The sequence below is a fragment of the Thunnus maccoyii genome, chromosome 15 (genome assembly GCF_910596095.1).
Source record: "Thunnus maccoyii chromosome 15, fThuMac1.1, whole genome shotgun sequence".
NCBI classification, from domain to species: Eukaryota; Metazoa; Chordata; class Actinopteri; order Scombriformes; family Scombridae; genus Thunnus; species Thunnus maccoyii.
The window spans coordinates 20462970-20485618 of record NC_056547.1 but is presented as its reverse complement, the minus strand read 5'-3'; the positions used below and the strand labels follow the sequence as shown (position 1 = coordinate 20485618).

Genomic DNA, 22649 nt, shown 5'->3' with positions numbered 1-22649 from the left:
TACCGTGAATACTCAATATCCAAATGCTAGATGTTCTCAACTATAAAATGGCAGATGCGTGCATGTACACACAAACACAAGTTGCCACTTGCAGTTGCATTTCATTTTGTCAGGAAATTGACTGGCTCTGAACCAAACAGTCTGTGTGTGTGACTTTGTGTGCGTGTCGTGCTGTGCGCCTGTCATGGGGTACGTTGATAAGGTCAACCTTAACAGCAAACAGAGATGGAGAGGTCCAACCACAAACCAGTGGGACTCAGAAAATGACAGAGGATGAGGAAAAGAGAAAATGCTCATTCATCCACAGCTTTCCCACCAGTGTATGCCCGCGTGTGTGTGTGTGTGTGTTTGTGTTCACAGCTGTCAGTGTGTTTTCAGGCACGGCGATATGTGTGTTCTGTGTTTGCTGTGTGAATACAGCTCAGTGGCTGGTGTGTGAAGTCGGTGACAGCTTCATTATGGCTTGTGCGCACAGGGAGACAGCACCATCCAGGGGAAGGAGAGAAGAGGACAGAGACGGGGGACAGGATAGGTTTACTGTTGGGCTGGCCCATGTCAGTCCAGCAGTTGGTGGAGGGAGAGGGAGTGGGGGGGGGGGGACAGCTGCTGTCTCCTTTAATGAGCCTTCACTTCTTTCATCAGCTTTCAATTTACGGGGCTGTCCAACACTTCTATACTGCCCCTCATTCCCACCCACACCCAAATCCCTGTAACACACACACACAGAGTTTGAGGCTGTCTCGTTTCTTGCAGGTAATTCCCAAGAGTAGTCTGTAATAGTTAAATTAATTTGCTGTCTTCCTTATATTAGGCCATCTCACCTTGGAAAAGCTGTGACATGGGGCTGAAATGTGACCTCTTCTTGTCAATATCCCAACACTGAAGTTGCTTAGAATTTAACACACTTGGTAGCTTGTAGATCTGATACATTTAGATTGTAGAGCGTATAGTGAAGGGCACTACAACTGGCAGAGATTGGAGTCAGTTACTGCTGTTTGTCACATACGCCCAGGTACCAGTTCATTTGATAAACCTAAAACTAATACATTGTGATACAACAGGCCTGCAGTAAAGGTTAGTCTATAGTGTTCAGTTATTGAAAGTTTTGGTGTTGATTCAAATTTGTGACCTTAGATTTCAATTACATCTTAACTCTCTAAAACAGTTTAAACAAAAAGTGAATATTGATTAAGGGAGGATTTGTTGCAAGGATTTTGTGAGATCACAGTTTTGGCTTGTTGTACCTAATAAACTGGCAACTAAATAGTGTATAGTGTGTATATACTAGGGTTTAATAATCCCATGTTTCCCTCTCCCAAGAGACACATGGCAGATGTCCCACAACCGTAACGCCCACATAAGACTGTAATTCATAGGATTTTATAGTGAGCAGTTGGAATTTAACCAGCATCATTGGATGTTTTACATTGTTCAGATTCCCAAGGAAGTAACTTGAGACTCATATTTCTCTCCTGACATAACACACACCAGTCTCACAATTTCCACTTCACACTTCTCAAGCCCAGTGCAGCTTCAAATATGAAATTGATAGCGACTAAAAACTCCTCAAATTGCACAATTTTAAGCTATACACAAGTTCTATGTGAACACCACTTCGTAAGAGAGCAAATTTTACAATGATTAGTACATGACCCTGAGAGCAATTTTATCAGCATTGTGAGCCTGCATCCCAGTAGTGTTATATACTCAGCTCGAGCTCCTATGATGTCTACACTCCCTCTACTGGGCTGTTACAACAGTGCATGACTGTTGCACTAAGAACATCAAGAGATGCATGTCAGGTGAGGAAAATAAGCCCTGGCACTTCAAATTTGGCCAAATTTAATATTAGATGAAACATTCAATGAACAAGTTGTCAGCTGTTTTTTAAAGACAGTTTATTCATCCATTAACAAATCATAAAAGTATTCTCAAATATTTTAAAAGTCCTGTCCACAATTCAAAACATCCCTTGCTAACCTCAGTACAGCTTCAGTGCAGATAAAAATATATACATTCACACACAGGAAATTTAATAATTTACTGTTATAACCGTAGATTTACTATACATTTTTTTAAAACATAATATTTTTTTCAAGTACACTAAATTAAATGACCAAGGTATTGCTTTATGAGAAAACTAAAGCATATTAAAAAGACAAAACAAAACAAAAACACAAACAAACAGGGAATAATGAAGCCAACAAGTAAAAAAGCTTTTTGCTCTTTGGAAGTTAACTAAGAAAGACATGACCTCTGTGAAATATCATAAATAGGTTGACACATAGATGACCTTTGTCCAAACAGAAACATAAAGTGGCTAAGTACATCCCTTGTGCCTCAGGGCTCAATGAGTTGTTCTTTGGTGGGGGACTCCGAAAGACAGCTGAACAACTCTGGGTCTTTGTCAGGGGACTCGAGGAAGGGGAGGGGGCTTTCTCGCATGGCAGTGTCCACACTTAGCCCGAAGCCTGACGATGAAGAGCTGCTGTGAGAAGAAAAGGGTCAATTCAGCATTAAACCGACGCTAAAACTATTTCAAATGTAAAACCATTACATCTAGGCTCATACCTCTCACAGTCAGAGTCACAGGATGCCTTGTCCTCTAATCTACTGACGTAACCGCTGCTTGAACGCTGTATGGCTTCAGCCACAGTGTACCTGGTCTTACCGAGAGCACACCTTTCAATCTTTGTGAGGCTGAGGTCTGACTGGAGGAACAGATGGAGTCGACTGTCTGATAATAACAATGGCGTGTGAAGAACACTAGAGACGAAAGGACAATTAATGAGATAATGCCCAACAGCGGAGACAAGTGAAGATATGAGAAGATAAAACAGTGCAGGGACAAACATGTTCGAGGTCAGTTTCAAGTATAACAAAGCTCTTGCTTCAACAGATAACAGCCGCTGGGGGTGTGACAAGGGGGAAAATGTAAAACAGTACCACCAGTTGGCAATGCTATAATTTGATGGCTGCTATTGTTTTAGCTACAGAGCCAACTCACATTTCTAAAAACTCCTGCAGGCCCCTCATCCTCTGGGTGACCTGCCCTGTGTTCCTCAGACTGAAGAATGGGTTCCAGGGTGGCAACTTGGGTAATTCTCTGGACAGAGGGGAAAAAAAAGGCCAAAACTCTGATTAATTCATGAAAGCTACCATGTATAAATAGATAAATATCTGGGGTGAGAGCTTACATGGTAAGAGCGTTCTGTTCCAGGCAGTGACGCAGCCAAACAAACTCACTGTAACGCCGCCTCACACGGGAAGTCTTCTTTCGGAAACACATGCTACTGGTCTAAAAGGACAGACATCGGTTCAACAGAATTATCAAACTAACCTTTTAAAAAAAAAAAAAAAAAAAAAAAAAAAGATAACCGAGCTCTTATTGAAGTGGCACTCACATGTAAACAGATCTCATAGTCGACGTGCGTGTGCCAGAGGTCATCTTTATGGAGCCTTGGATCCCGAAGACAAACACTGATAAATTCCTGTAAATTTAAAAGAAACAAAACCGAGGCACCGTCTTTGCTTCAGAGGAGAATGTGCATGCATTGTCTTTTTGCAAAACTATTTTCTACTTGCAACTGCATAAGTCAAACGGGAGGAGCGTACTTGGCTACTTACAGTTTTTGAGAGACTGTCCAGCATACTGTCCATAGTGGGAACAAAAACCTGCAAGAGAGAGAGAAACAAATAAGAGTCTGTCACATGGAAAGACTGTGATCTTTTCCAACTTGTGCATGTCTTAGCATGAAACCACAATAACCTGTGTCATGATAACTAGAGGTTAAATGAGCATTTTAAAAAGTAACAGATCATTTAGCTTCAAATATTATGTCACTCATCTGCATAAAGAAACATTTTGGCTCGTTGGGTTTCAATGCAAGGTTTGTTTTGTAAAGCAGAGGCCAATTAATTCTTAAAGACTCAAAAGTGCAAACAGAGCTAATGCATAAAGAGGAATGAGGGTAAAAGAGGGGGATTTAGCTTGTGAGGGGGAAATCTCAGATTAATATGGACTCATTCACCAAAACAGGATGAAAACTATAAGAAATCCTCTTCTGGCACACAATAGGCAGAAATGCAGGCCAACCATCTCTTTGCACATTCACAGAACACATTTAGCTAAGTTACACAATATTTCATCAAAGAAAAATTGTTGTAGCACTAATTTCCTCTTTGTTTGTGACTGCACCGACAAAATCGATGTTGAAACATGTCATGCAGATACTTCAACAGTGTTCCCTCACATGATGCGCAAAGCAACATACTGGACCATCTGCCTCTTGACACCTTAATGAGACACGTGCCATTCACAAGCCTTGAGTCCAAGCGGAGCTAATCATTAAGTACAAACAATGTTTGGAAACATGTGATCTAAAGCTATCTCAGAGAGGACTCTAAACCAAACACCAGTGTCCAGTGAAATCATATGCCTTTATAGGCTAATCAATATATATACACACCCTGTAATTAGATACTCTGCAGACTGAATGTTCCTGTTCATGACGATGAATTGTTACTATATGGTAGGAGTACTGTATAATAATAATACAGTACTCCTACCGCCTAAAGATTTTTTTAAAGAAAAAAAAGAAAATCATTGCTGTTCAAAGAAATCAATAAATTCCACATGATCTCCTCAAGCCAAATGGGGTCAAAAGGATTCTGCAAGTGAACTCTCAAATGCAGCATTTGAGCAAAGTTCCCTTTTTTCCCCTCCAGGCACCAATGACAAGTTATGGGTTACATAATATAATCACTGTACCTTGCTTTGGGCACAGTTAGTGCACTGAAACACTGATTTATGGCCAAAAAATTATGTCATTCGCTATCCGCCCTGATCCAGGACCTTATGACGGGGCTAAAACAAAAACATCTGAACAGCCAACCTGAATTTAAAAAAGGTTATCACAATTTTTGAGACACTTTTAACTGCAACAATATTACAACTGAAAATACCCATTCAATGAAAACATAAAAAGTAGAATTACAAATAATAGTAAAAACTAATTTTAAAAATGAATAAGATTTACGACTATTTGTCTATTGTCCTAATCATTGTGAGAATAAGAGCACTGCTGTATTGTGGCAATAAAAGTAATGAAGCTCTGAAGTTTCTGCTGCATTTTAGAGAGAGAGAGAGGAAAAATCAGCTTCTGCACAGGCAATAAACCTTTGCAACCGAACAGAAATATTACGATCCATTTCTAATCTTAATTGCAGTTTGTGCCTACCTTTCCCCTTCTTCACTTCCCGAGCAGTGATCCGGTGTTTGAACGACCAGGAGCAGCTCAGTGGTCTGGCTTGAGGCTCAGCTTTGCCTGGACTGAACGACTATTAATACTAACTGCTGACTACTGAGTGTGACCTCTGCCTCCAAGTTTGTTCACGCCTTTTCTACCTGGGTGGATCACGACGTTAAAAAATATAAACGCAAAATAAAAAGTCGTAAAAAACACAACCCCAAAATAAACAATTTCAACTTTTTTTTCTTTTCTTTTCTTTTTTTTTTTTAAATTGAGCCACACAAAGAAACAACGATCCCTCCCGAGAGATGTGCGTTAGGCGTGTCTTTAATGCACACCTGCGCCCAATTCACTGGGGAGGATTAGTTTAAGTGGTATCACCTGGTCAGAGGAGGCGAACTATCGCCTGAAATAACGATCAATACTTTGATATTCATGGATATTATGGTTTGTACAGATTTCTTAATTTTTATTGGCTATTGCCAAGATGTCACACTGAATAGCCTAACATATTAACAAAAATGTTTTAAATTATCCTTGGATTCAGTCCATTTCTTCCTGTTATATTATTAGTATTATTGCTCTATAATTGTTCAGAGAAAGTAAAATCCATCTTTTGACTTGTGAAATGAAGGAAAATCTGTACTGTTCAATCTTATAAAATGTCAATCCAATTTAGAATGTGTGTATATGTAATGAAAAATGACAAATTGTTTCCTTTACTAACTATGTTCAATATCCAACCTAAACCACCCCAACATACTGGACATATCCTATGTAGACATGTGACTTATTTGATATTAACATAATATTTAGTTACCTTGCGAGGCAGCTGGATTCGCGAGATCACACGAGAATCCATCTTGCCAGGCCTCAAGTTATTCGCTCGTGTCTGAACGGCGTCCTATGAGGATTCTCGCGTGATCTCGTGAATCCAGTTGCCTCACAAGGTAAGACGGTGATAGACAGATAGTTCATCCAATCACCTGCCAAGTATCTTTTTTTTTTTTTTGAGAGTGCATGTCCTCCAAACAGTTTTCAAGGACGACTTCTCAGATGGTTCTTTGAGACAAACCATCCGGCGCGTCAGGTTAATATTTATCACCATTTAACAGTTCTCAGTTGAGTGATGCCTTCAACAATGCTACTCGCATCCAGAACCACCAGAAGGGAAGAGAAGACATTTCATACAAGTAGAAGTTATGTTGATTTGATAACAATTCATTGTTGGTCATGAAAAATGAGTAAATATGTAAAAAGTAAGAAGAGTGCAGCTCAGGTCATCCACAACAGCAACTGATAGGAAATCTAACAAAGACAAGCTTGTATTTACAGCTACTAGTGTGTGTCTTACATTCTGCAGGATGCAATGTGTTGCTGAGGTAGTTTGTTCACACTGGACGTACAAAATAAGTATTTCTCATAAAGATGAAAAGAGATAAGTGCAGCATGCCACAGAAGTAACAGTCCTAAAGCTTGTTTGGGTATTGGTTCAAATGCATTAAGGTGACTTTAAACCACAGTATCTTCACATTTTTACTCTCAATTCATTGTTTTCTCAAGTTGCCAAAACATCAGCTCAGCAAGAATAAAATCACAGTGTTCTTACCAAAGTTCTCAGAAGGGTATTCCAAAATCCTGTCCAACCCAGGAGTAGAGCTAAACACACGTTGTGAAATAAATACTCTTCTACCACAGGTAAAGGTATTAAGGAAGGCTAAGGTCAGCTAATTTGCATATAAAGGCCTTTTTATCTTGAAGTCAGCAGAAAGAGTCTTTCACTGGCTGCTGTTCACTTTTACACTGTTAGGATTAGCTATTGGAAAACAACTGATTAGCTATTGGAGCGCGCGCACACACACACACACACACACACACACACGCAAGAACTAAGAAAAAAACAAAGTTGTTTTACATTTGTTTTGCATAAGAATAAACAAATTAGAGGTGCTTGATCATGGGTTGGCCCTTCTCTCCATTGTAAAGATATTATATCAAGATATCATAAACTTGAGTGAACTCTAAGGAAATTTGCATACAAGTGATGACGTTGCTGCACTGATTAGAGGTTTGACTTAATCAAGATGTCGTGCTGTGACAAAGATGCTAAGAATAAATAAGTTTTTTTAATACATTATTTTTCCCCCACTTTCTCTGACATAAAAATACCTATTTGAAGCTTTTTCACACACTGCTCCTCCGTCTTACAAACCAGAGTTTCAGTCCCTGCTAGCTTTTCCACATGTAAGTAAGAGTCCTTCCTGTGCGGTGCATCAGTCATTAATCTCCATATTGATATGAACCCGAACAATTAACATCTCCATAATGTCGTCTTTGTTACAGCCACTAGAAAGACACCTTTTTACTATAATTGTAGGCCAGTTTCACATCCACATTCTTCATTGTTCACTGCCATTATTCATTTGTAATACATCCTCACTGCAGAAATAATAGATTTGAATAGCTTTTTCTTGATAGACATTTTTGGTACTTATATTATATTGAGATAACAAAAAAGGATCTGATAAAGTCTCCTGTTTGGTATTATTTTAGAAAAATTTGAGTCAGTTTGGAAGAGACCCTTATTGTCACTTTGGCAGCCTGGGGATGTGCTATGAGGGATTTTCCGTGGAAACTGTGTGAGTTGCCATAGAAACATCATCTACTGTAGTGCACAGTAGATCAAAGTCCAACTCCCATGCCCTAATGCCAGTCATGAGACTGTTCTCCACAATAACCATGCCATCTGGCGACATGGCTCTCCAAATAAAGTAACAACACTGATGAACATCACTAGTGATCTCAGCTCTTGTATGTGGTGAAATACTGAGATTTAATGATATATGTCATGACAGATTGGGTGGAAATGCTTTACTCATGTAAAAGTAGCAATTCCCTAATTGAGAGATATTCTGTCACAAGTAAAATGTCCTGCGTTTAAAAGTAAATAAGCACCTAGTTTGATTATTACAGTGGCGATGCATCATGGCTAACAAGCTCCTCGTTTTATCAAGTTCTCTTGATGTACAAAAAAATGGTGATTAAATCCAATGAACAAATGTGAAACAAAGTACAGGAAGTTGCTGACGCTGGGAGTTCTCATGTTTACTGTAACTCAATGAACGTTAGAAAGCTTTTCAAATAATCAAACTCAAGTAATATTTTCTAAGATCTCAAAGACTCTGACCTTTAACGAAAGTAAAGGAAAGAAAATACACACAAACGTTAGATATTAAACACTGTGGAAACATGATCATCAGCTCATTATGGGTCAGTGGAAAAATGCTGTCCAGAATGCGGTTAACCATCTACACCATCAGTTTCCTCTCCTCCCAGTATTCTACCAGGAACTGACCAAAAACATCATCACAGAAGGCTTCAGTTTTTGCTGGCCTATAGGCAGACTTTCACATTTTGGATCTCAAGAGGAACAAGTGCATGAAGCATCAAAAATCTGTCTTAACACTTGTGATTTAGTTTCACACATTTGCAACCATTTATCTAGATCAAAACAAACGATCTTATACAGTTTAGTAATTCTTTTTTTTACTTAGCCATGAAGACAGCAGTGAAATTTGGTCACATAAAACCTTTATTAGAACTTCAAACAATATTTACAAAACGAGTATACAAAAACACTTTTAGAACGGAATACTAGCACTAAAGGTGAAAAAAAAAAAAAAAAAAGGATCAAAATCATCATCTTACATCAGATTGAGATGGTGACAACAGGTGGTAGACACAAATAGACCAAAGTAGCCATTCAGAATCTACTAAAGTTAACCAGGAATGAATATGGGCGGTGGCGGCTTCCATCCAAGAGTATGGTTTCCAAACTAACATAACATCATAATCCTTTGATAACGGAAGACTTCTTTAATTATACATGACAACACATTCACCTGCTCTCTCACAATCAAATCAGCCAATTATGTACAACATAGCTCTCCTTGACTGCCATACAATGAAAGTGTTGAAACGTCTTAGGAAAAAAAAAAAAAAAAAAAAAAAAAAAACTAAAACAGCTAAAACTAGAAGGCAAGCTAGAGGAGAAAATTCAGTCCTGAGGAAAAGGGCGCAGGTGGTGCAAGGGACTGCAGGGACCAGAGGGAAGTACTACTACTGAGCTTCATCCTCTGGACAGGAGTGCCATGTCAGTCTCTCCTCATAGAAGGTAATGACCACCTGCGGGCAGCGGGTGTTGGCTTCGCGGGCCGGGACCAAGTCTGCTTCATCTGAATCTTTCCTGCAGCAAGAAGAGAAGAGGAAGATGTTACAGCAACTGTGGACCATCGTCCAGATTACTCATTTTCCCCCTAATGTTAGAGGTTACTTCACGTAAACATGATGTAACCTTTTGTCACTGAGGGATAGGAAGAAAGCCAGAGTATTATTATAAATAAAAAATTAATTAACTGATGGGAATTTTAAGTGGTTTAAATGCACCAGATGGACAAATATTTTCTTCATTACTCACCATTTCATCAAGAACATTAACTCCCCGCTGCTGTCTGTTGCACCGATGATCCTTTCTGGTTCAAGGTTCCTAGCAAATCCTCGTGGTTTCTCAGCCTGTAAGTGGTGACAACAGAACACAAAAAAAGGAGCATATAAAAACCTGGCAATTCATGCATTTTTCTCCAGATGAAGGGTCAATACTGACACTGATACACAGATGCTTGTCTGATTCTGGGCTGAGTAGGTGCTGCATTTTAATAAAAGCTCTTCGTTGGATGCATCGACCATAACAGTTGCTGTTAAATAATTTTGGGGTGGACTGAGCAACCTGAAATGTGGCCTTTCATCATTTACATTTCTCTGCATTTTGAGGAACTGTCCTCAAGTGAGGGATCCCCACTGCTAAATTCAAAAAGGTTTCATCTCTCAGATAAAATGATGGTGGTTGGAGAACTGTGATGTACTCACCACATCTTTCTTTTTGGCTGCGGCTTCTGGCTCGTCTGTTGATGCCTTCCTCTTCACAGGAGCAGGCTTTTCCTTTACTTCCTTCTGTGCTTCCAGAAATGCTGAGATCAACTCTGGGCAATCCAGGTTCTCCTCTGGCTCCCAGGTATTGTCAGCACTGAACGAGCAGGAACAGGATCAGCATTTGCATTTCTAAACATCCCTTTACACTGATTTCCACCATTAAAGCTGCAAAAAGATAATATAAAACTTCTGAAACCAGTTTGTATGCAGAACAGCAGGAACTTCATGCATTCACAGTGACAATGGACAAGCACAGCACGACCCCATACCAGGGAAGCACTTCCAGCTCAGCGTGGGGGGGTCAGGTGTCCCAGGCAACTCACTCTGTAAATCCTTTCCACTTCAGGAAGAACTCTACTTTTCCGTTCACAAGACGTTGGTCCAGCACTTTTTCCACAACAAACTCTTCAGGTTCGTCCTGTGCATCCTGTGAATCCTTCTTAGGTTTAGTATTCTGCTTCTTGCCCATGTTGAGTTCTAAAAACAAGAATATGTGTTAGGACTTCAAGGTTTCTGCAATGCCAGCCAAATAATTCACAATACTGTGCATAAAGCTGATGCTCTTGCCCACATTAAGTTTAAAAAGGACAGGAAAAACACAGAAAAACAACTTGTACCAAAATGACCCTGAGATAAAGGAGCCATGAACCGGTTCACTGTGATAGCCGATATTATTGTAATTACGAAGTAACCGCCGACACTGACCAACAAGACAACGCGTACACATCAGTATCAATATAATGCTAACTAAGTTAGCTAGGCGCCGTCTTAGAGAAAAATAAAAGCTAGTAAAATCAGGAGATAATTGAGTTTAGCCACCGTGCTATCTGCAGCTACTTATTTCAGGCCTGGGTTTTCCCTGACTTTAGAGTGCCACCTGCAATGCTCCGTTCATTCAGATGAGTTGTACGAGGAAATAACGCACAAAGCACAATACAAGTTCGTATTGTTACGCTACCAAGTTAAACGAGCAAAGGAAGGTTAACGTCAGACTCGACAAGATGAAAAAAAGCGTTCAAACAGGCTTTATAGGCCCAGTGATTGGAGTAAATCCTGCACTCTCGTACGCTTAGCTAGCTAACATTAATGTAGCCGAAACAATGCAAAACACACATGAGTTGAGTTACAATACAGTGACAATGCACCCGTGTTAACAGAGTTTTAATACTACCCCACTGTTGCAGCGTTTCTGCACGAACTGCATTGCCTGCCGCCTAAAATGCGATGCCCAACTTGGACAGTCGAGCTACCTTATCTGGGTCGAGCGATCAAATGTGGGTATTGCATGATGCTGCAACGTTTAAATCAAACTATTTCTGCATACGCACCCTCTTCGGTTTGATTAAAACAACAGGAATTGTTTCAGTGATGTCTCCTTACCACGCGGTCAGGTTCCTCTCTTTATCTCGTAACGTTATGTGCACAGCAGCACTAAGGGCAGGCGCCAAAAGCTAATGGCAGGTCCTCTACGGCAGCCGGGAAGGAAATCGCGCTTTGCTCTTTACCTTCCTCTTTACATCCATTAGAAGGTACAAGGCCTATTCAAGGCCGCAAATAGACTCATTGTTATTTTTCAGCATATGACTTAGCTGCACGTGTTTTTTTAAACATCAAAAAGTGTGATTTATGTCATTTATGTTTGTTATTCAGACAGGAGTAACTATTTATGCCCCTAAAACTGTGGTGCAAGAAAGAAACACTAAAAAGAAGACACAAGTTGTTGTGGTTGTTTTGTTTGTTTTTTAATCAGAAAGAACCATGTCTGCAAGAGCATTTTGACTTCCCTACGCAAAATCATACTATCAACATTCAACAATCACCATGCAATCAAAAACATCTGCCCCCAGCAACAAAGAAAAAAAACAGTTTGAAGTTTATACAAACAGAAAAGTAAAATCTTTGTCAAACCAGAAAATGAAATACAAATTTGTGAGGAACTAGGGAAAAAAAAATACTTCATGAGTCACACCATTAACTACTTTGTGCACCTCTCTCCATTTAACTCACTCACTCGGCTGACTATATAAAGCGGAGAGACCATGAATAAGATGGCAACTTCTAAATACTTAATTCAACTCTTTCAGATAATCTCAAATATATAAAAAGCAACATCCAAACAACATTCAATCCTATTAAATAGAGTTGATTGTTTTCATTTTTTTTTTTTTTTTTTTTAACAGGGATAGTTTAGGTCCACTTAGGGCCATTTTAATAATGAGGGATTTGTAGTTGAGTGCACTTAAGTTCCCCTAAAAGGGTTTTGTTTTTTTTAAAATTTTGCCAAAATCTATAACATAAACTAAGGCGTGAGGTAGAATATAATCTTGCCAAAACTCTTAAGTACTTAAAATGAGGGGATTAAACAAAATTGTGCTTGAAATCATATATTCAATAGTAATTTAAATCATAAACCGTAGCCTCTCAAAAACATTTTTGATATGATAATGTGCATCTGTGGATCATGTACACACACACACACACACACAATAACAAAAACACTTATCGAATGCAAATTAAGGCCTTGTCAGTTTAATCATTGGTATACTGTACGTCATCAAGACATAAGGAACAAAATCTATTTTTAGGCAGTTCAATTTCAATTTCTAGTGAACAGTACACACCCTCAAACATCTGAAACAAATTTGTAAACTTTAGATACGTAATGTCCCGATATTCTTAGCACTTTGAGATAAAGTTGCCATTATGAAAACAAAAAAAAGATACTGCCCTTGACAGTCTCATGATGCATATATGCATTACAGGAACGTCAGAAACTTTAATAAATACAATCTTTCACCTCCTGCGTGTACTGTATAGGTATACATTGAGAGGCAAGGCTACATAAAAACAAACAAACTCCTCCTCCACGATTTCCATCTAGTAACTGTCACATTGGCGGCCATGTTGACTTTTAGACATGTCTGGTTGTCTATGCTATCGTCAGTCTGTAAAAACGGTAAGATTCAATGACTTTATAATGTTAACAGGTAGCATCGCCTGTAGCTTAGCTGTTCCCTTAAATGCCCAGGGTGCCATCTCCATCTTTAATAAGCAAAGGATGTCCAGTGTGTAAGCTACATTGTTCCCATGAGAATTTTTATTTACAGAGAATTTTTATTTATTCATGTTCGAGTTTCTTTTTTTTTTTGTGTTTGTTTTTGTTTTTTGCAGCTTTTGCTGTTTTAGGCTCCCAACAGCGGTGAATCCACACACACACTTTAACAAAAGCGGAGATCCCAAAACCAGAGTCAGGCAAGAAAGTTCAGAAATATCCAAAAACCTAAAAGCTTAAGTCTTCGCTGGCAATACTGCATCATTGCTTTTTTTCCTTCTTCCTCTTGTCCGTTTTGTTGCCAGTTGATGTGGAGACAGCGGGCCTTCTCACAGGCTGAACTACGACCCTCCCATTAGCCCCGCACTGCAGGGTGAATCTTTCTGGGTTTAGGGGCTGTCCTGAATCATCCCTCAGCCGGGCCAGGACGTCTCTGGTGAGCTGCTCTATCTGCTGGCCCACAGCACCCATTGTTTTGGCTGTAAGCTGTTTCTCCCTCAGTAACCTGTCTCTCTGAGCTTGCAGCCTTTCCACCTCCTCCTGGAGCCCAGTGATGGCGTCTAGTTTGCGCTTGCGGCAGTTTTGTGCTGCCAGTTTGTTCTTCCCCCGCCTGCGGATGTCCCTCAGGAGTGTCACCTGTTCAGGGGAGAAGCCGTGACCGTCAAGGACCTCCAGAAACTCCTCCACAGGCATGTTGACAATCTGTAGGACAGAGAACGGGATGCACAAAGCACGGGCGCGCAGCTCATCTCGACTCAGCTCCCGCTCTTCTAAACTTGATGAACCATCATCATCGCTGAGAGGTTCCTCTTTGATGCCTTTATGGGGAAGTGTTACTGATGGCTGGTTGAAAAATGCAGGAGATGAGTAGCTGTGGTCATGCCATACACTCTCACTCAGATCCACAGGCGACCATGTTGTGGTGTAGTCCATGATGCCTTTAGAGGGGACTGAATCCACCTCGCTGCTGTAGCCTGTAGCTCCACACTCATCTTCACAGTATGAACTGGATGATGATGACATCTCGGATGAACCTGGATGAGTGAAGAGTTAATTATTTTATTAATATACATACACACACCAACAATTTCTTGACTCCACAAGTCAGGTTTATAAAAGACATTTAATCCTCAAGTACTTTTATTGATATATGAACCAACCTGGGGAGACTGGACCTCCAGAGCTGCTCTCCAAGGAGAGACCGGAGTCTGAGTCCAAGTCCTCGAGGACCTGTGGGTCTATGCTCTCCAAACAGCCCAACAGCTGGGTATCCATGGTGTCCAAGCCCTCCAAACCCAGTTGATTGATCTCGTCAAAGACTGCCTCATCTAGGCTGCCACCCAGTGCGCTTTGCGATGACACATTGCTAGTTAAATTACACACTGAGGCAAAGGGGAGTGCAGCCAGGCCCATGGCCATCCCTGGTGAAGCATCTGATTGTGAGGAGCCAGTGGATTCCAGTCGAAATAGGGTCCTTTGCTGTTGGCTGACTGGCCTGCCGTCAGCTCTCTCCGATGTCACACCAAAGGCTCCAGCACTGGTTACCATGGCATCATGCAAACTGACATCTTGGCTAATGGCGCTGGTGATGTCCGTGTCGAGGTCTGACAGACGCTCAGTAACAAGGGAATCCAACTCCTACACACAAGACATACATTTTAGCTTACTCCATGTAGCATATACAGTAGACCATCATGGGGCACTAACACTCCCTGTTTTAACATACTAATAGTTCCTAGCTCATATGTCTGAACTACTGTCAACAAGCAGATATTCAGCCTTGTGTGAAAGTTATTATCAGGCATCTGAAATAAACACAAGCAACTTACTTCGAGGTCAGTGACAGACAGCGAGAGTAAATGGCTCCAATGCTGGTCAATATCAGTGGTAGGAGGAGGGAGGCGTACTGGATCAGACAGTGTAGTGATGCCCTCAAGCAGGCTCTAAAATAGACAAAAATTCACAGAATGTAGCATTAACACAGTAAGTGGTATGTTTTATTGCCATATTTATGACTCGAGAGTAAATTCAAGCTTTTGTGTCTGAGTTTAATTCAACGTATAAGATTAGAGATGACATAAAAATAAAGAATGAACACTATTAAAATTCAATAATACTATTTATACAAATTTTTAGGAAAAGGAACTGAAAGTCAAGTGGTTCCTTGTGAGACATACAATCATTACTGTGCTTCACCATCCCAAATTTTGCATGGTATTACCAAACAGCACTGTCATCAGAATGGTGCACATTGAGTAAAGTCATGTGAGAAAGAGATTTTCTGGTTAAAATAGATACAACATAATTTTCATAAGTCACGTGACTGTAAATTTCATGAAAATGTGAGATGTTTTGTGATAAACTGCACAACATTCTGGTGCGTACAAGAAAAAAAGAAAAAAAAAGGAAAAAAAGAATCAGACAATGATGCAATTGGCAACACATTCAATAATAGACAGCAATAATTGAAGACAACTGTGACCAACCATGATCATACCTCTTGTTCCAGTGTGGAACTGTGAGCCAGCTGAGTGAGTGGAGCGGGTTCCTCCTCCTCTTTAACTTTAACATCATTGTCCTGGTTAGGCAAAGACAGACAGATGGTGAGAAAGGGAAAAATTGGTAAGCGGGTAAGATTGTAAAACGATTTAAAATAGAAGAAGGGGGAAAAAGAAAAACAGTAAGTGTGTTAGCAAATATCCAAAGACCTTAAAGACTGTTACATTTCTGTTTTGTTCTGACAGAGAAAATGTTTGTTTTAATAAGCAGTTGTCCTAAGTCTAGAAGGAAAAAAAACCCAGTGAACTGATTTGGGTCAACATTCAACTGTTTTTATCATCCTGCCAACTGTGGTCAGGGCCGTTTGGGACACATTAGAAATCTGTGAGCTGGTGCATATGATAACAGTAAAACTAATAACCCTTAGGGATTATATAATCCATATGGTTGTTGTAAGACACTTCAGATACAGAAGTACAGCAATAATGTAGGTTACCAGCTGTCTGCCAGTTACATTCTTGATATCTCCACACAGAAGCAAAAAATGAGTTTCCATGCCTAAATGATGAAAGGGGATAGCAGATATAAAGGTCACCCTTGCAGATCCTCACTTGTTCTGAAAGGGAAATGATTGCTTTATCTGTTTTTACGTTAATGCTAGAGGCAAAAATATGACAAAATGTACTCTGCACCAACCCAGTTCTGTCTGAGCATGTCAACTTCTTCTGGAGTGGCTTTTCCAGCTTGAAATGGCAACATCAATGGAGATCATTACTGATTGTTACTTTCAAATATGACAGCTGTAGTGCTCTCCCTTGCAACATCACATTTCCAAAAACCACAACATCTTGCCCTACAAACAGTAAAGCTATTACTTATTTACACAAAAGAGAGGGTGAAGAATAAAAGATGTGTCAACATCACATTATCCATGTGAACAAGAACCCTGGGAGGAGGCAGCATTCAAGTATGGACCACCGCTTTTGTGTAAGCAAACAGGGTGTGGGTCTAAGCCTCACTTCTCCAGCTCTCAAGGCCCACAGCTGGTGGTTAAGTCTGAAGAAAGGGGATATAGTTACACAATTGGCGACATCAACTGCCCTCAGGACATAACATCCACCAGGCAGCTGTTTCTAGCCTGAGCTAGAAAGACTGGATCACTCACTTTGAAGAAATGAATATAAAAGTTTGCTTGTGATTGCAGTCTTATTACACATGATGACAGTCACAGGTTACAGGTGACAGCTACACTGAATATGATAAAACATACAGTGGGGTCCAAAGTCTGAGACCACTTTAGTGGTCTAGTGGTCTCAGACTTTTGGACCCAACTTTATGTCTTTATGAAAGGTTTCAACAACAACAGCGTGTGAGTAAACCCATACTTCTAGGCAAATGGTGGTTTTACAACTGTGTGGTCACCCAATACCTTGGTCCTATTAGAGTGTTATTTGTGAAGTTAATTCTATTGTCCTAACTATTCAGAGAGGGCTTAATGAGACAAGAAGGGTGACAGGTGCAGCAGACAGTTGGCTGAATACTGTACATCAAACAAATGTGATGCTGTACATGACATGTACCTGATTGTATGGATTAGACAGCTATTTAACTAGACCAGTTCAGTGTTGTTTAAATTGACTTATCAAATTGCCCATATATGAATATAACACCTCTAAACTAACTAGACAAGCATTGCCAAACTTAATCACCATATTGCATTTTGGGACACAGGCCCAGTAGAGACATACAAAGTGAAAGTGAGAGTATATTACAAGATACGTTATCACATTGTTTTGGCCCGTTAAATAGTGCACCAGGAAATGTTACAGCATAATAAATAACTTGTTGAATGGGAACCCATTCTTGTGTAACATCGGTTAGTGCTGCTAGTTAGCTAACGATAGCATTGTCTGTTCATTTAACCATTGAGGAAGTTTTAACACTAGTTCATTAACTATTTCAGCTGGACAAGCAACTTTCCTGATCACACTGCTTAGTTAGCCGCAAAGTCTGCTTAAAATTATGTTAAATTACACACACATACACACACTTGCCTCTTTCAGAAACCCGCAGGCTCCAACGCTACAAGGCCCTTGTCCGACTTGGGGGATTGTTTGGCACAGCTCTGGGCCACTGTCAAGCAGGTGGTCACTGTCATCACTGGCTTCGTACCCGGAGCTTTCCAGCCCCGAGTTGGTGTCAGTGCTGTTGTTGCTGGTTGAGGGATGCCCACAGTCAGCCTTGTCAGTTGCAGATACTTGGTGCACCAGCCACGCGTTCAACTGTGTGGGGAACCGCGGGGAACCAAGAGTCCTCACTTCGTCTAGTAGCCGGCGACTTGCGAAGAAATAGTCCAACTCGGGACATTTTGGGTGCACGCTGTATCCGTCAAGAGTGTCTCTCAAATTATGAAAGGGTGTCTGGGTGTAGGCTGAGCTAGGACCCAAGTTAATCTCTATCAGAGGCGTATAGTAGCCGCTTAAGTAGCTGTCGAGATCCACACGAACTCCAATCAAACTGAGCAAGATCGTCAACTGAATCAGGCCTTCTGTGAAGTATTTTTTCGCGATTTGCATTTTCTAAACACGTTTAGAACTGCAGTTAATTGCGAAATCCTGACTTAACAGTTCCTCTTTCCCGAATGGACAAAGGGAAAAAGCCTAACAAAAGAGCACGCCTTCCCCTGTCAGACAAAGAGGTCCGCCTGTACCGGCGAAATCGTTGGATAGCTAACGTTATGCTAGCTGTTAGCTACCAGCTTTAATTACCAGTTAACGGGAACCTCTTGGTACGAACATAGCGAAAACGCCGTCTTTCAATCCCTTTCAGTGGAGAAGTGGTTCCTCCGTGATATATGGCTATCAGAACCTCCCTAACTTTGCTAATTAAACAGAAAATGAAATATCGGTCAAGCTAAATGCTGTCACAGTAGAGTGCTGCTACTGAGGGAACTTCACTTCAGGATTTGCATAACTCATACCGATTGGCTCACAGCTTTCACCGCAACAACATGTGATTGGACAATAGGAATGACAGTTATATTTTTGACCAATGAGAGCAAGAAAAGGGTGGTAACGGCTGCCAGTGCCCACCCTAAATATAACTACACACATTATTTACACGAAAACACCAGAAATTACACTGATCTCACTGATATCACGTCAGAAACATATACATCATAGTTTTCTTTGACCTTTTAATATCGTGCATCCAACAGGTTATTGATTCCAAAGGGATTTCTCAGCAGCCTTAATTAGGTTGCAGTTCCGGGATGTTTGTGCTACTGACCTGCATTTGTCCCATGTTTGGCCTACAGGTCAGTATCTGAATTACAGTTTGAACTTGTCTACTATGACTCCAAACAACAAAGAGGGAATGTCTTCAAAACACCATCTAAAACAAATCAGTTTATTCTTTATTAATCAAGTAGGCCTCCGTAGGCTAATTAAGTAGGCCTAAAAATGTGTAGATATTTGCACTATATTTGAGTATTTCCATTTTATGCTACTTTCAACTCCCACTTCACTACATCTCAGAGGGGAAATTTTATACTTTTTCTACACTATATATTTTTAACAGCTACATGGCCTAGTTATGTTTCAGATTACATATTCTTTCAAATCATATTAGGTTATAGCCTGTGCATTGTTATAGATTAAACTACCCGGCACTGTAAAATAGTTGAAATAAGCTCCACCTCTACCAATTTCAACATGAAAATGAAATGAAATGCTCCTTACACAGCATCAGTAATAATAATCCAATTATATATTATATAATAATATAACACTCTAAAAAGGGCCATTCTACATAATCACATATTTAAGTGCATTTTTTACCTATAACAGAGTACATTTATATTGTATATTGCTAGTTTTTATTTAAGGAATACTTTTTCCACCACTGCTCTTGATATTGGAATAGTATGGAAAGAGGGGAAACTTTTACCAGTTAACAGCTTAACAGTTAAATCCTAGAATAGGATTTGTGCATTCCTTACTATGGGTCTACGGTTGAACACCCTATAAGATTAAACACAAAAATATACGTTTTTAAATATGATTTGAAAATTAGTCCCTCTCAGATTAAAAAGCAGTCATTCAGACTGATAAATGTTGTTGGTAATGCTATGAGGTCAACTTATCCTTAGCTGTGAAATAACCATTTGGATATTTCAAGGTTGGTCTTGTCAGTAGTTTTATAGTCCAGGATGCTGTCCATCTAGTCTGAATCATAATGTTAATCAGAACGATAGTTTTGGATACATTTATACTGGATTAATTATAATAACTCCTCATTGTCCACATTGCTCATAGTGTACATTTTCCTTCACCCTGAAACTTGTGAAAGAACATGAAGTTGCCCCTTACAACTTTTTGAGTTTTCCCCTCCAGAGTAAGATTAATAGATACTATACAGGGTCCTGCATATTAACTTCCAACTGAGGCACAAACTCACCCTGGTGTAAGGGATGGAAAGCTCTGCATGGTATATTTCTCTATGTCCTGTTCATGATTATTTAAAATTTTAAATAATCATAACTCACACTTTACTCTGCTAAAAACTACTCAGCTCTGTAACCACTGAATCTAAATTTCATCTCATGGTCTTCTAATGAACCCAAATTGTCTTGCTTTTAATTTGACAAGCTTACATTATTAATTTCTATTTAACATTGTGGATATATGTGATGTGCTATTGTATGTAGCTTTGAATTTTGAATAATGTGCCCTGTGTGTTTTTTGCTTTGTACTGTTTGTTATTGTGCTGTTACATGTTTTTTTTGTAAGGGACTGCAGATGAAAATTAGCTTTAAGCTAACTCTGGTGCGGTACATCAAATGTTAACATTTATGTTTAAGAATGTACATGGTCCCAGTAAATACAGTACATAACCATGTGCACAAAACAAATGATTAAGGTTAGACAAAAGCATTGCTTTGGAGGAGCTAAGTCTGTCCTTCTCCAAGATCTTGAGCATAATCTAGTGCTTATGAATAACGGGTCTATGTCTCCACACAATAACACTTGTTTGCTTATACAGTATCTAGTCAATCAAGGACTGTGCAGGCTTTATCTATGTTAATGGTCTAAATAGGGACAACCTTAAGTAAATCAAAAGAACAGAGCCAGCAGACATATCAAATTAAACACAGACACTCACTGCACCTTTAGAAAACATTTATTGTGCAGGAAAATAGTGAAATGCATGTATACTCAACATCCAGTGGAGGGAAAAATATTAATAATACATATAATGTATGTAGTAAATCTTGCAATACAATTTATGAAAACTCATTCAAATAATTCTAAATTCTAAATTTTAGTAATATACAAGTACAGTAGTAAAAACAGAAAACATGCTTAGCACAAAAATGTACTTATCACAAGTAAAACTCTATGCAGAATGACACATTTCAGTTTATTGTTATGTGTGTTGTATGTGTCTGTATGTATTATTGTTTATTCATAGTAAGCACCTTTTAAATATTGAAGCTGATTGAGGTGGAGTTACTTTTTTACATAGTTTGTTGGATTGTTGAATCTATCACAATAATTTACATTTTATATACTGATCACATGTTTTCTATGTGAAATCTTAACATGCAAAGTAACAAACAAGTAGCTGTCAGATCATTTTAATGGAGTATAAAGTATAGCAAAGTATAGACATAAAGTACAAGAACGTAAAAATTAAGTAGGCCTCCAACTGAGTAGATTTATTTAGTTACCTTTCACTACTGTGTATGTGTTGTGGACTATCGTTAAACAAATCTATTTGAAATTTCTACTGAATTCCTGTCTTAATGGTTGATTTATACAGTCAGAGGAACCAGGACTGGCTACAGGCTCCAAAGTCCCTCCAGCTGGACTTTGGTGATACTCAGAACAGTGTCAGTGATCTGGCTCAATTGTGACACCTGCTGTCGAATAATGGTAACAATAATAGATAGAAAAGAGTTTTTCCACTAAATCAACACAATCATTGCAAAAACATAACTTGAGCTTTGTAGACTTGTAAAAAGAATTTAGCAATAAAAAGATGTTCATTAATTTTATGACCTTTCCACGTTAGTCAGGCTGTTTCTTTTGTTGCATATAACAGCCTAATGAGTTATAATCACCAGTTGATAAAATAATGATAAAATGAAAATTATGAATAAATCAAATGAAAACTAACTGAGTAAATATATATAGTAGGTATAGTTCTCTTGGCATATAATATGTGAATAGCCTCTAAGACAAATAAACAAACAAACAAGACAAAACAAAAAAACGTCTATCAAGACTCTGGCATTACTTCACCCCATAAATACGAAGTGAGAATACGGTGTTGATTCCCAATTGGATGAAAACATTTCCTCTGGGTTTCTGTACTGTATAACCTATTTAAAATTTGATGCTGTAATTAAGCTTTTCGGTGAAATAAAAATCCACTGTAAGCCTTTTGGAAACAGTTTACAAAGACAGACATTTATGTGCCATTGCACCACAAGGAAGTCTAGAAAAATCCCATTCAATTACAGGAACAATAATTAGTGGCTAATGCATGCCTGGTTCCTCACGACAACAAGTTCAACACACACTGTCTCTGTCAGCTTGACAGTCTGAGCAGCAGACTGTCGAGTCTTTCTGCAGAGTGTGTGCACGTCTAGTGCAGACAAGCCAAGCGTGGCTGCGGGGTCTTTCTGAGAGGCTCTGGCTAATCACACTTCATTTAGGGTACAGCTGAAACAGTGACTGTTACATTGTTACACCTACTGCAACAATGTAACAGTCACACAATGGGCTACTGTTAGTGGAAATGGCTTATTTGATAATCGTATAGTCCATCAGCAGAAGAAGTGTTGTGTAATA

General features: G+C 39.3%; 3 protein-coding genes across 9 annotated transcripts; all 3 read right to left on the bottom strand.

Annotated features, from left to right (window-relative positions):
* Positions 1-1881: 1881 nt before the first annotated feature.
* On the bottom strand, positions 1882-6148 carry snx10a (sorting nexin 10a). Of its 3 annotated transcripts, none has more exons than XM_042435538.1 (7): positions 6073-6148; positions 3628-3675; positions 3405-3491; positions 3198-3298; positions 3008-3106; positions 2572-2766; positions 1882-2485 (listed from the first exon to the last, which is right to left on the bottom strand). In XM_042435538.1, the coding sequence occupies exons 1-7, from the start codon at positions 6112-6114 to the stop codon at positions 2341-2343; spliced, it is 717 nt and encodes a 238-aa protein (XP_042291472.1). In that variant the 5' UTR covers positions 6115-6148; the 3' UTR covers positions 1882-2340. The 3 variants fall into 3 exon arrangements, with proteins under 3 accessions (XP_042291472.1, XP_042291471.1, XP_042291473.1); XM_042435537.1 differs by having other exon boundaries at positions 1882-2488; positions 6073-6143; XM_042435539.1 differs by lacking the exon at positions 6073-6148 and adding an exon at positions 5241-5590 and having other exon boundaries at positions 1882-2488.
* Positions 6149-8826: 2678 nt separating this feature from the next.
* cbx3a (chromobox homolog 3a (HP1 gamma homolog, Drosophila)) lies at positions 8827-11729 on the bottom strand. 5 transcript variants are annotated; one of them, XM_042435228.1, is made up of 5 exons: positions 11622-11729; positions 10565-10718; positions 10179-10335; positions 9730-9824; positions 8827-9498 (listed from the first exon to the last, which is right to left on the bottom strand). In XM_042435228.1, the coding sequence occupies exons 2-5, from the start codon at positions 10708-10710 to the stop codon at positions 9372-9374; spliced, it is 525 nt and encodes a 174-aa protein (XP_042291162.1). In that variant the 5' UTR covers positions 10711-10718; positions 11622-11729; the 3' UTR covers positions 8827-9371. The 5 variants fall into 5 exon arrangements, with proteins under 5 accessions (XP_042291162.1, XP_042291163.1, XP_042291165.1 ...); XM_042435229.1 differs by having other exon boundaries at positions 11570-11672; XM_042435231.1 differs by lacking the exon at positions 11622-11729 and adding an exon at positions 11413-11484.
* Positions 11730-11958: 229 nt separating this feature from the next.
* On the bottom strand, positions 11959-18767 carry nfe2l3 (nuclear factor, erythroid 2-like 3). Its single transcript, XM_042435226.1, has 5 exons — positions 17847-18767; positions 15791-15871; positions 15123-15236; positions 14454-14931; positions 11959-14327 (listed from the first exon to the last, which is right to left on the bottom strand). The coding sequence occupies exons 1-5, from the start codon at positions 18366-18368 to the stop codon at positions 13555-13557; spliced, it is 1968 nt and encodes a 655-aa protein (XP_042291160.1). The 5' UTR covers positions 18369-18767; the 3' UTR covers positions 11959-13554.
* Positions 18768-22649: the final 3882 nt, after the last annotated feature.